General features: G+C 42.4%; 1 protein-coding gene across 2 annotated transcripts in view; it reads right to left on the bottom strand.

The window, feature by feature from the left end:
- ndst3 (N-deacetylase/N-sulfotransferase (heparan glucosaminyl) 3) overlaps positions 1-14,113 on the bottom strand; it is a 63,765-nt gene that overhangs the window by 22,382 nt on the left and 27,270 nt on the right. For both annotated transcript variants that reach the window (XM_057332235.1, XM_057332236.1), the window contains exon 5: positions 8,916-9,101. In XM_057332235.1, the coding sequence (XP_057188218.1) occupies positions 8,916-9,101 (186 nt within the window). The remainder of the gene's footprint in view (positions 1-8,915; positions 9,102-14,113) is intronic.

Genomic DNA, 14,113 nt, shown 5'->3' on the forward strand with positions numbered 1-14,113 from the left:
TGGGGAGTGCCTGCAGGTTCACCACCTGGTCCCGGAAAGGAGTGGTGGGAACTTCGGGCACGTAGCCGGGCCGGGGTCTCAGGATCACGTGAGAAAAAGCCGGTCCGAACTCCAGGCACTCGTTGGACACAGAGAGTGCTTGTAGGTCCCATATCCTCTTGACCGAAGCGAGCGCCACCAGGAGAGCCGTCTTCATGGAGCGTGGTCGAGGTGGATTCAGCCTCCTATTAGGGTTGTAGTCAAGTCCACCATTGTCGAGTCCAAGACAAGTCCAAGAACAGGACTAGTCGAGACCGAGTCAAGTCTGAGTCCAAAGAGGTTCGAGTCCAAGTCAAGTCCAAGTCCAGAGAGGTTCGAGTCCAAGTCAAGACCGAGTCCAATTGAGACAGTCAGGACAGAGACAGAAAAAAATCATGACTCCAAGACCACATACTTAACTATTGATAATTTATGTGATGCAAGAGACAGCATATCTTCTATTCTATGATAATCATTTTCATTATTGTTTGTAATGATCAAAAAAAGTGTTTTTATTACTTTTTTAAGGAACTTTTTTATCAGCCCTCCTAACAGCAAGGTTGTGCAGCAATGAACACATTTGCATGCGTGCGTGTGCGCGCCTGCCCGTGCGTGTTCGATAGAGGAGCCGCTAGAAAGAGCAGTGGCTCCACGGGTCGTTTATAAGCACGTTTATAAGCACGTCGGTGCCCATCCTTAAATAACATGTACATCACAATGACAATAAAAATACGATCAATCTTATCTTTAAGCCCTACTTTCCAAACTTTCTAAAATACTCAAATGCAATGCTAACTCTGAAACATGGCATTAACTTACCTCTCTTTGTGATGCCTTTGCAGGTTTCTTACGAAATTGGACGTTGTCCCACATGTTTCGGGGAAAGTTTTGTTGCAAAAAGTTTCCTTTTAAGTGCACTGTTGATGCATTTATTATGGTTTGTAAAACCAATCTGTTTTATATCGCTGCTCGCTGACATCGTGCCTGATGAATGATTGATGCTGGTTCGCGCCGCGGACGAATCATTCATTCGAACCGGTTCTTTCTTTTTAGTGAACCGGTCGAACCAGTTCAGCTGAATCGTTCCCATTTAGCGTCTCCCGTAAACACTTAATATTATCCACAAATTAATTCAGTTATTCACTTTCTGGCGTGCATGACAGTCCCGCGGACTTGAACCAATTATGAGCACGCGCAGCTCTCGTTCTAGAGTCGAGAGTCAGCAACAGTTTTCGGATCATTAGTTTTCGGATCACAAGAATATTGCTCTATCAATGTTTTGTTTTGAAGGAGAAAATAAAACATATATCGCTGGACTCGGACGAGACCGACTAGAACATTTGCGAGACCAATGACCAAGTCCGAGACAAGTCCGAGTTCAAATACCAACGAGTCCAAGACAAGTCCGAGACCATAAAAAAACATCTCGAGACCGGACTCGAGTACTACAGCACTACCTCCTAGCGCCCCTAAGGAACCCGATGACCAGATCAAGCTGTCCGAGTGACTTACCACTGACTAGATCGTGCCGAGCGGCAATAGCGGCTACATACACTTTTAGCATGGAAGGGGAGAGATTGTCTTCAAGTCTCTCCTGGAGGAAGGAAAGCACGACTCTGATCGCACATCTCTGTGGGTCTTCTCCTCGAGAAACACACCAGGACGAGAAGAGGCTCCACTTAAAGGTGTATAGACGCCTAGTGGCTGGGGCCCTAGCCTGAGAGATAGTCTCAGCAACTGCAGGTGGCAGGCCACTCAGTATCTCCTCGTCCCGTCCAGGAGACAGACGTGGAGGTTCCAGAGGTCCTCTTCCCTGACCTTGTGCAGGACCTGGGCAATGAGGCTCACTGGGGGGAAGGCGTACTTCCGCTTGTCCCACGGCCAGCTGTGTGCTAAGGCATCCGTGCCGAGGGGGGCCTCGGTCAGGTAGTACCAAAGCGGGCAATGGGTGGTGTCCAGGGAGGCGAACAGGTCCACTTGTGCCTGCCCGAATAGCTCCCAAATTAGCTGGACTGCGCCGAGGTGGAGTCGCCACTCTCCGCGAAGTGTGACCTGACGAGAGAGCACGTCTGCTGTCTGGTTCAGGTCGCCCGGGATGTGTATGGCCTGCAGAGACTTCACCACCTGCTGACTCCACAGGAGGAGGCATCGGGCGAGTTGTGACATCTGCCGTGAGCGAATGCCACCTTGGTGATTGATATACTCCACAGCAGTCGTGCTGTCTGAACAAACCAGCACATGCTTGTCCTGAATGAGGGGCTGGAACCTCTTCAGAGCAAGCCAAGCAGCCAACAACTCTAGGCAGTTGATGTGCCAATGCAGGGGGGGGCCCGTCCAACAACCCAACACTGCATGCCCGTTGCACACAGCACCCCATATGTGCAGGGAGGCGTCCGTCGTAACCACGACGCGTCTCGAGACCTGCCCAAGAGGAACTCCTGTCTGTAGAAAGGTCATGGACAACCAAGGGGTTAGGGTGCGACGGCAGTGAGGCGTGATGGGAATACGCCTGGTGCCGGTGTGCCACGCTCTCCAGGGAACCCGACTCTGTAGCCAGTGCTGAAGCGGTCGCATGTGCATCAACCCGAGCAGGATAACCCCTGCCGAGGATGCCATGTGTCCCAGGAGCCTCTAAAACAGTTTCAGGGGGACCGCTGACTGCCGCCTGAACAGTGTCAGGCAGTTCAGCACCGACTGTGCGCGTTCGGGAGTAAGTCACGCCATCATGGTCACAGCGTCTAGTTCCATACCGAGATAAGAGATGCTCTGTGCCGGGGAGAGCTTGCTCTTGTCCCAGTTGACCCGAAGGCCCATGCGGTCTAGGTGCCGGAGCACCAGGTCCCTGTGAGTACACAACACTCGCGAGTGAGCCAATATAAGCCAGTTGTCGAGATAGTTGAGAGAGGGGAGAAAGGGCAACTTCCACTAGGAAGTCCAGTTACCAGTGGCCACCAGGCCCTGAAAAGGGCCCGGCAGAGGAGGGGACGGGGCAGGGACCATCCCGCTCGGACCCAGCAGCAATGGAATGGCTGACGCCGGGTCTGTGGCTCTCAATCCTCCTTGGCTCATCCCATCAGGGTCGCTTTTGCTTCCTTTGCGGCTGCTGACGGGAAGACGATGCTCTCTTCCGCGGGTCTTACACTTCTGGGGGCCGTCTGGCGAGGGGGCGCCTGCACCAGAGCGGACACCGGGGAAGGGCGGGGCTGCTGGGGAGCAGACGCTGCACGGGACCTCGACGGCCTGAAGGCGGCCGGATCGCGGCGGGGCAAAATGTGTTTAATCGCCTCCGTCTGCTTCTTAACAGCAGAGAACTGCAGCGTGAAGTCCTCGACTGTATCTCCAAACAGCCCCCCTTGCGAGATGGGCACGTCGAGAAAGCGTACTTTCTCTGCGTTGCGCATCTGCGCAAGGTTCAGCCAGAGGTGTTTCTCCTGGACCACCAAGGTGGACATCATGCGACCCAGGGCTCGTGCCGTCACCTTAGTTGCCCGGAGAGCTAGGTCAGTGGCGGTGCGAAGTTCCTGCATAACCCCTGGGTCAGACTTTCCCTCATGCAACTGGCTCAGGTAGTGGCTGCATTCAGACAGAACACAGACACCCGTGACCGCAACACCTTGATACTCATCTGCTCGCAGTGCGGGCAGGCAGTATCCACGAATGTTACCTTAGCATGCTGGAGACCCAAACATGTGATGCAGGTATCTTGTGTGTCCCCGTCCAGGATGAGCCCGCCGCATCCACGAGCACAGCGGCGAGACATGTCGAGAGACATGCTGTGGAGAGAAAGAAATGTGCTCTTTTAGATTCCTTTGCCTCTGCCGAAACGTCCAGTGGAAAGTCACAGAAGAGGAGACGATCTGCTGCTCGCGTCATAAACCCAGCAGTATTATGCTGTCAAAGATGAATTTGCTCAGCATGTAGCCTCGCAGGTTCCGAAGAACAAAAGGTGAATGAATGGGCATGCCATCTTCCTTTTATACCCGTATGTATGGGGCGGAGACTGGCATGCTCATGCCATTCGCCAATGTCATTGACCTTTTAAAAGTCAAGTCAGAGATGATAGGTTCTCAAGTTAAAACCCCATTCTGTCTTGACACAACGTCGAGAGACCGACAGAAAGGGAACCAACACTTCTGCAGTCAAAAGTTGAAGATATCAATAGAAGTCAAGTCAAGACCAGTTTATCTGAACTATTACAATATTACACTTTCTTACAGTGTTATTCTAGAGAAACTCTTGCATTTTATTTTGTGTTCCTTGAAAATAATTAACATAATTTCATTGTTAAAGTGAATACAGTAATATTGACAATTTTTTTTATAGAAACACCGCCACAGAGAATATTTATTAGATTACTTATTTTGCTACAGTAGATTAATCTTTTAGACCAGTCGTTCTCAACTCAGGCCCGCGAGATCCATTTTCCTGCCGGGTTTAGCCACAACTCTGATAAAACACCTGAAGAAGCTAATCAGCGACTTCGGGAACAGACGCGTTCAACTTAATGTTGGGCTACGCAGATTGTTTGGCATATCGCATTAAAGTACAGCGAGAGCGATTCAAATGCGTACCGAGCAATCTGCACTTGAATTGATATCACGGTACTTAAATGACATACGCTGATAGATTTGCGCAGTGCCACATTAAGTTGAACGCATCTATTCCTAAAGACGTTGATTAGTTTGTTCAGGTGTTTTATATCAGAGTTGGGACTAAACTCGGCAGGAAAATGGATCTCGCGGGCCAGATTTGAGAACCATTGTTTTAGACAGTCAAGGACATCAGTTTACGTAACAGGTCATAATTGTACATTACAGTATTAAAAATGAGTATTTTTTCAAAATGTTGTTTCAAAAGGTGTGGACTAAGTGCTGTCTTATCTCTGCTTTTGCCATTTGACAGAGCCAACAGCAGGTGAATGCTAAAATCTGACTGTGCTCAGGTTTGCACAATAAACTTTCAATAATAGATTATTGTAGTTAGCTAGAAATATATTTATTGATTATGTAAAGAATTGTCAAAGAATTGGACCAGAATTGGAATTAACTTGATTACAATGTGTATATTACTAAATACTGTATAGTACTGTACCATATTAACACAATTTTATAGTATGGTACAAAAGGCATTTATTTATCTATACTATATGCTGTAATACACTATAGACAGTTTCAAAGTAGTAATAGTACTTTTTAGAGTGTGGGCTATTCCAGCCAGATTCATAAATTCCACTTTTAAAGCATGTACAGTACCAGTCAAAAGTTTGGAAACTACTGAAATGTTTCTAATGATATTTTATCTCAAGGTGTATGCTTGAATGTCTGAAATTACTTTTGTAGACAAAAATATAATTGTGCCAACATTTGCCAACAACTACTTTAATTGGAACAGAGTTATTAGTTTTGATTTTAGTTTGATTTAGTTTTTATTAATATTTTAAATTAGCTTTTATTTTTAGAATTTTAGTTTTTATGTAATGTTTTTGTTAATATTTGGTAACTTTGATATATGCTTTTGTCATTTTATCATTTATTTGTTTATTTTTATGTTGCTATATAAGATTAATTAATTTAAAAATCTATTTTAAGTTTAATTGGTTTAATTTAATTAATTTTTAGTTTTGTTTATTATAATTTTAGTGCTTAAACTTATTTCAGTTTATTTCTGAGACAACATTTACATTTTTTGTTAGTTTATTTTTTCCCCCAATCATTTTTAGGCCAATCTTTTATTTGATTTCAATAAACAAAACACGTTTAACGTTTTAATTTGAGTAAACTAAAATAACCTTGCATTGGAAAACAAACATTTTATTTAAAAATATTTTTTAAATGGATGACTTAGAGCGAATAATGAAGACAAAATAAACAGTAACAGCCCTGAATAGATTGGGAACTATAAATACTGTTTAAAAGATTCCCAGGTTGAGACCTCAAGAAGCTGGATGATAAAATGCCAAGAGAACATATTTTGCAAATTCTAAGGTACCTTACTTTGAAGATGCTAAAATATACAGTAACATAGTTTTGATTTATTTTGGATGCTTATAATCACAACACAATTGCCAAAGTTACAACTGTGCTACTCCATAGTTTTGATGAGTTTACTATTATTCTAAAAGGTGGAAAAAACTTAGTGTACTTTAGTGACGTCAACAATTTGTCCCATTTGTTTATATTTTATTTGGTTAGGAGAAACATCTGAAAAGTCAGATACTAAAATGAAACAGATCTCAACTGAATGTACGCAAGCAAAACATTGTTTAAGTAGTACTTACACTATGCTTGTTCTGTGTTCTGAGTGATTGAGAGAGGAATAGAGTCAAGAGGAGACAGACCGTGTATGAGAGAGAGATGGTACATTTATAATGTGTCAATTTCTCAGGATTGTAACAGTGTGTAAATATCAGAGAGGCAGATAGCATCCTTCGGCAAACCGCTAAAACAGCAAAATCTATTACATTAACCCACTGTGCTCTAATGCGCTGAAAAGAGCTTTCATCACCCATATGCTTGCTTTCTGACTGTTTGTTTGAGCTGAAACAGATATTTGGGACTGTGTCCATCTTTCCATCTAACTTTAACTTAATTGCTTTTCCGGCTTTCTCTCTCTCTATTTGGTCCTTTGCCAAGTACTGTTCGGGCATGTACGGCGATCTAAACGTGTGCGGCGCACACACTTGACAGACGCAGAGCAATTGTACTGCCCGCATATGGCCTTGATTTAATATTTTAATCTACTCCATCTCCTAAAATTCAATTCCAGTGCAAACAGACTAAACTGCACGTCCCACCAGCACGGCAGGAGAATTTATGAGGCTCAGTTCGCGTGCTCTTTCATTCCCGTTCTCATCCGCCCGCCTGCCCGCCTCCCCCTCCTTCTTCTCACTGAATGTAACTCGGTCTGTCAGTACATTAAAGTGGTGCTTTGTGAAGAAACAGTTAACTCAGCATTGTGTTGTTGTGTTGCCGTATCTTATAGAGCCCGTAACGGTCTGACATGTTTTTGTTTAAGCGCAGTTGATCCACGCTCAGGATCTGAGACCTGTTATAGTCACCCTGAGGAGACCTGGTAAGTAGACCGCAGGTGTTGCAACAACTGACCCAAAACCTGTTTTGGTGCATCCACTAAAATAAAAGCAGAGATCTGGGCTTGCAAACATCTGCTGTAAAACATCTGTCCAGAGCTTTAAAACCCAAAACGTTTTTATACATTTGCCAGTTCTGGATACAGAAGCAGGGACAGAGAAGGATGACCATGACCCATGACTGGACTTATATCTCAAACGCAACGGCCACAAAGCCACAGCTTTGACACTTTAAATACTGGAGAAATGATGATGACAGCTAAATTACAGGCACAATGTCGCTGATTTGTGTCAGGCCTGATGCTGTTCGTTCTTTTGTATTGTGAATGAAAGTGACTCATTTTTAATTCACTAGCAAGAACAAAGAAAACCATATTAGAGTGGGCTGGTGTTTTAACAATAGAGAGTACTCCAATTTGTTTGTCTTAACTTTAAAGAGAAGGCATGCGTATTCATAAGTGGTGAATAAAGGGTGACTTCGCTCCTGCTGTTTCATCACAGTTACAAAGAAAGACTGAATGCCTGTGCTAGCAGTAAAGTGTGTGTGCACTGTTAAGAGTCTTTAACCAGAAAAGAGGGAAAGAGACAACAAAAAGCTATTTAGCAAGACATTGATTAAAAGCTGCGGTTGGGGACATCTAGTCAAAATCTGTGTGTGTTTGTGCAACTAATAGATCTTGCTGTGGTAAACGCACTATGGGGTATTTGATTTGAGACTCAGTGTGTTATCAGTGTTTTTTGGTCTGTGTGTTTGGGTTTCATTGATTTGCTACACTAGCTGTTGCTTGTGTTTGAACTATTTTAACAGTTTCTTGCAGGCAAGACTGCAATGTGTTTTTGTGGCACTACAAGTGAAATGAGGCCCCACCCAAAAGCAGTGACATAATGAATTAAAGTTTGTAGAAGATCAAATCGAACTAGAATTTCATTAGTCCAGCAGTAGCAACTCAGCTCTCTGCCTCTCTTAGGGGGATAGTTCACCCAAAAATGAAAATTCTGCCATGAATTACGCAACCTAAAGTTGTTCCAAACCTGTATACATTTGTCAATGGGGCACCTTTGACAACTATAGTGGTAAAAAAAATAAGGCCACATCCACACGAAACCACAGCTTTCCCTATCCGATCTTTTTTTCCCTTTTCACGCGTCGTCTCAAGAAATATACACACGAAACCGCTAAACCGACTCAAAACAATGTAGTATACATGCCAAATCAGTATGTGGCGCTGTAATTCTGCCAAAGAGAGATACACTAAAAACGGAGAGGAAGATTTGGAGCATGCGGATAAACTGCGCGCTGGGGTAATGACATCATCGGTTCAAAATATATACGGATAGGCTGTACACACGAAAACGCAAGGGTGGCGTTTGCAAAAAATAGCTGTTTCAGCCACCGGAGCCACGCTGGGTCCGTGTGGACGAAACGCCGATATGATACAAAATCTTTACGTATACAAAAGAAGAATTCATCTTGCTTCCTCTTCGTCAATGTGCTTGAGCGCAACCAAGTTGTGTTTTACTGTAACTTCAGCAGCTCCAGGCACGTAAACAAAAGCGGCAATCCGTTTGCGCGTCGGTGTGCAAACTCATATTGGCGCCCTTTGTTTAGTCACGAGGCGTTAAACGTCGACGATAAATGCGCTCGATTATCGTCCCAGTGTGGACAAGCCTTTAGGGTGAGTAAATGATGACAGAATATTTTTGGCTGAACTGTCCCTTTAAGTTCAGGTTTTACAGATCACATTCAGTTGCTAAAACATTATGTACTGTAGCTTTGGTCGTGTGACCATGTTTATGATAAGAGTCGCACCATGATGTTGTTGTGGATGAATCCTTTGCGATGACGTGCAGGTTTTAAGTGTGGGTATTCCTCCGTACTGGTCACTCGTATGCCCCAAGCTTTCTTCCAAGCCTCGTACAGCTGAATATGGACTGGATACACGCCGGAATGATGAGGGGCCACTGCATATCCCAGATCTACTGGAATACCATGCTCCTGTAAATACACACACACACACAGATTCATAAATAAATTGTCCAATGCAAAACCAGTGCAAGTGAATGCCCTGTACGCCCCAAGAGTACACTAATCAAGTTTTTTATTCAACTATGATTATTTTTATACACATAATGCTATTTCTGGCTCTCTCTGTCACACACATTCACCCTTATCTGCAGAGTTATTCAGAACTACTCAGAGGTATTGATTCAAGACTTTATGATTTTTATGAGAAATCCATTTTCATTTTACAATTCTCGGGGAGACCTAATTAAAATCAGATAGGTGAGATAATACACATCTAAAGAACCACTAAGTCGATAACTGTATTTCGAGGTGCATTCTCAAATATAACTTCCATATCATGACAATCCAGTAATCCACTAAATTTCCCTAAAGAAATGCGTGCACGTGTAGGGACACGCACACACACAACCACCCACATTCTCTCACACACATGTGTGCTGTGTTAGCTTAGCCGCAGAGCTCTTTGATTTAATCAAGCCCCCAGACCAATAAAGGCAAATCAAAGCCACCTTCTCTAGATTATCAAACTTCTGCCGCTCGCAGGCCAATAAAATTATCTGTCAGCTCGGGTTTGAGCTGACAGACACGGGTCTGTTTGACTGGTCGCGCAAAGTCAAGAGCAAGCTAACTGCTTGACCTCGGTTACTCCTCTAAAAGATTTCTGTGGGAAATTATTGAAGTTTGCCAATTGTCATTGACTGCAGATGCCACTGGCAGCTTTGAGAAGAGAAAATGTAATAAGGGAGAAACAACACACACGATGTGCGTGAAAGACAAAGATTAGGCTGCAGGATTTCTAATGTCATTGCCTTAAAGTTATATTTATTGCAGGCAAAGGGCTCAACAATAAAGACAACTTAATTGTTGTTTTCCCTATTGAGCCTCTGCTGCATTGTCACATACATTTTTTATATTTGTGTTTTTACTACATTTTTTGCAAATGTAAACATTTATTTTTTTGCGATGCATTGTTGTGGAAAATGTTACCCTGTTATTTTGCATTCCTGTAGCTCAGCTCGATGGCATTCCTAGGTTCGATTCACAATAATTATTTAAAAAAAACACACACACTGGAAGTCGTTTTGAATAAAATATTAATATTCTCAAAATTACAAGAATGATTTGTGATAAGAATTATGGGTTAGAAATTAGCCTATAACATCACTATATGCCATTGTTTTGCAGAGTGTGTATGAATTATATTTGCCATTGAATTGAAATGTACTGTAGCTGTATTTTCAGCTTGATTTTTTGTAAATAAAACTAGAGCAGAATACACATTCGAGTTTGGCACACAAAGTTCTCTGTACAACTTAAAGCCATTAAGATAAAACAGTAAACAGCGAGAACTACCCAGATAATGATTATATGGGCAGATAAATTAACATTATGAAACAGACTACTGTTTTCAAAAGTGCCTTGTTGAACCTGATATTAGTCACATTTTAATGCAAAATCGCATTTGCATGAAAAACTATTAGCCATGCTCAAGCTCTCAATGCATGGCGCAAATTTAAATTTAGCTGGCGGTTATGTTTCCAGACCGAGAGAATGTTTGTTTGTGTTTTTCAGCACGAGCTCTTTACGGTCTGTAGTTTCTCACATTACGGTGGCTTTTCTATCATCCAAACAGCCAAATGACGGTGATGCTGATACTAGGCCTAATGTTTCTGGCGAATCCTGATAGCTATGGCTGATCAGGCAATGATCTACCTTCCTGTGCATAGATCATCAATGGTAAATTCCTGTTGACTGGCATTAGAATGTTAGAAAACACATACTGTATTGTTTTGGCATGAAAGCTTCTGCACAGTTCATATAGATTGTAGGGATGCAACAATACAGCTCACCCACGGTTCAATATGAACCTCGGTTTTTCACCCACGGTTTTCGGTTTGGTTCGGTTCTGATGGCTTGGCACATTTAAGTGCTTTTTTCACTGTTCGATGCTTATGTGACAGGAACAGTAACAAGTTAAGAAGAAAAAAAACGATTTTATTGAAATTCTCTTTATTTTACTTGACTTATTTTAATATCTTTAAGCAAAAATCAACTTGTACAAATTCCTGGTGTATTGAATAAATGTAAAGATTTACACTGGCAGCTCACAGCAGTTTTTGGTTTACTGTTCATCAACATGCCAGTAAAATAAGCTTCTCGAAGAGGTTTTGCGCATCAGAGTATTTAAAATAACTTAATGCAAAACTTGCGATTGCTGTAATGAAAGTAAATGTGCGGTGCAAACACCAGCGCTCAATGGGAAAGGCCAAAGATAATATATTAACAAGGTGCGCCACTGCCATTGCAATAAATTGGAAGAAATGCAATGCTAAATGGCTGTCTGGACTGGAGGCGCTCTTGCTATGACGTAAATAGCTGTCCGAAAGGCCAACCGAGTGGCATGACTTTCAGTACACGGACTTTGGCATGGTGCTGTAGACGCTCTTTCTGCATGTGCTGGGTGAGAGCAACGCGAACGTGCTGCTTTCGTATGCAGTGTAAAAATACATTCTTGATGTGCCAAATTCGGACATTATCACTTTAGTACAATGGGCATACAATCAAGCCAGCCCGCGTCTGTTCGTCAGCATTATACTCAACAGCACATTGCTTCTCATGTTGCAGGCAGTCTCGCTTCACCGCCCGACCACCATTCGTTATTAGATATTACTCGTGGGAATGCGTTTATCTATCTCAGCGCACAGACATACAGACAAACACGGACAGAGCCAGTTCAGAGTGTAGGCTAATTAAGCACACGGAAATCATTTAAACGCAAAACCTGAAAACCGCAACCGTACCAAACGGTTCAATATTATATTGAGAATTGTGGCATCCCTAATAGATTGAATTGAAATGATTCATGTTTTGATATGTGAGTCAGGCTTTTCATTTTGTTCCATTGTCATTATTTTCACAGAACATCTTTAAAACATTTAAAACAATGGGATCACAATTCTGAGACAAGTATTACATATTATCAAATACAATATATCAACAATTCGCCTACTTACACTATGCACTAAAAGTATGTACTGTTTTTGTTATGGAAAAGTATACAGTACATTTTAGCGCATAGCAACGACAGTATGCACGCACTGGGACATACTAATGCAAAACGGAAGTGGCCGTTGTTGCCTAGACGACACTGTGATCATTGACAGTCACAAACATCAAAATACAGCTCTTCTTTGTATTTAAGTATTTATTCATTCATTATTTCTTATGTAATGTTCAGTGAAGCATCTGCTATTTAATTTTATTAATGCAGTGGAGCATCACTAAGCTCCGCCCTCTTGCAGTGTGTTGTGGGTAATATTAGCCGTTAGTAGGGCTGAAACGATTCCTTGAGTAACTCGAGTTATTCGAATACAAAAAATCATCGAGGCAATTTTTGTTGCCTCGAAGCCTCGTTTAATCCATTTAAATACAGTACACACGGAGCACTGCGTTTCCCCACGGACCGTTATTACTGACGCACAGCCCGCTAAACTCTGTACATGTTACAGGGCTCTCAAGTCTCTTGCATTCACCGTGAGACACAAGCATTTTAGTCTGTTCACACGCTCACACGTATTTCTCATGCTGATAAATAACTGATAGCTTATAGGGCTGTGACGGTTGCCGTAACAACCGCACCACCGTGATGGTAAAGTGCCATGACGGTGGTGAACTGCCACCGGCGGTAGTGCACGTCACTCTGACAAATATAGGTGTAATAAATATGAGAGTTGCGATAACGATTGCTAGTTGTAGCCTTTCAGTTGTGGATGGTTTTATTTAAAAGATTTTAAATTAACAGAAATCATTGGCATACGTTTCCGTTGGTGCGTTCGAGCGCAGGCCTGCACGGCAAAACCCAGGTTATTCTGCGGGTTTTGCAATGGATCTTGTTGTGAAATGAACAGATACGTAAAATCAAAACTGGCTATGACCCGCTTGCTTAGTGTCGGAGTGCGCGCAGGTTTTGCCGCGGTTGCGGAGAGACATCTATTCATTTGCGCTCCTGTGCACATCTTCTGAACGCGCCCCTGATAGCACTCTGGTTTACGTCTATTTGACGTCTGCATTTACATCTGCAAGACATCTACAATACATCGTTTGCTCATCTGCAATACGTCTCGGAGATGTCTGCTGTCAGATATCATATAGACATCTAGAAGATGTCTGTAAGATGTTTATGATTTAGAATGGATGTACAACAGCTCTTTCTAAGATGTTTAGCAGATGTTTTTAAGCAGCAGATCTCCAGATCTTTAGCAGACGTATTACAGACGTTCAGACGTCTCCGAGATGTATTGCAGATGAGCAAACTATGTATTTAAGATGTCTTGCAGATGTAAATGCAGACGTCAAATAGACGTAAACCAGATGGATTGTGCTATCTGGGGCATTTAGTGCAGCTGTACACATTTTAATCTGGACAATGTCAACAAGTAAATTTCACTTTCAAATTTAATCTGAATAGGAAAGCCAATGTACGTTTAAACAGTTTGTTTCAAATGGAATTGTTAAGGACTGTAAGGGTTAATACGCCACTGACTGAAGTTACTGCAACAAGAGCTTTTTTAATTAGTATTTAGCTTTCTTATATCATTTAAGTTTTCATTATTTACTGATGTTTATTTAAATGCTTTATATGCTGTAGTGTGCCGTTTCACTGATGGATTTGCGCGTTAAACATTGACGGATGTTTCATCCTCATTTATTTCAGATATCATATTTCAATTATTTAACAATTTCAAGTATTTAAATAAGGTCTATATTTCTCTTCCACTCGTCATGTGGTTGCTACACGCAAATATAATAATATAAATATTATTTATATAAATAATATATATTTCTCAACCACCGCACCATCTATTACCACCGCGGTGGTAAAAAACTGCCACCGTCACAGCCCTAATAGCTTATTGAAATGGTGAACTGATATTTTACTTAGTTTTAGTCTATTTTACGAGTGAAACTTGTTTTCCGGCTGC

Source organism: Triplophysa rosa, linkage group LG4 (genome assembly GCF_024868665.1).
Source record: "Triplophysa rosa linkage group LG4, Trosa_1v2, whole genome shotgun sequence".
In the NCBI taxonomy this organism is placed as follows: domain Eukaryota; kingdom Metazoa; phylum Chordata; class Actinopteri; order Cypriniformes; family Nemacheilidae; genus Triplophysa; species Triplophysa rosa.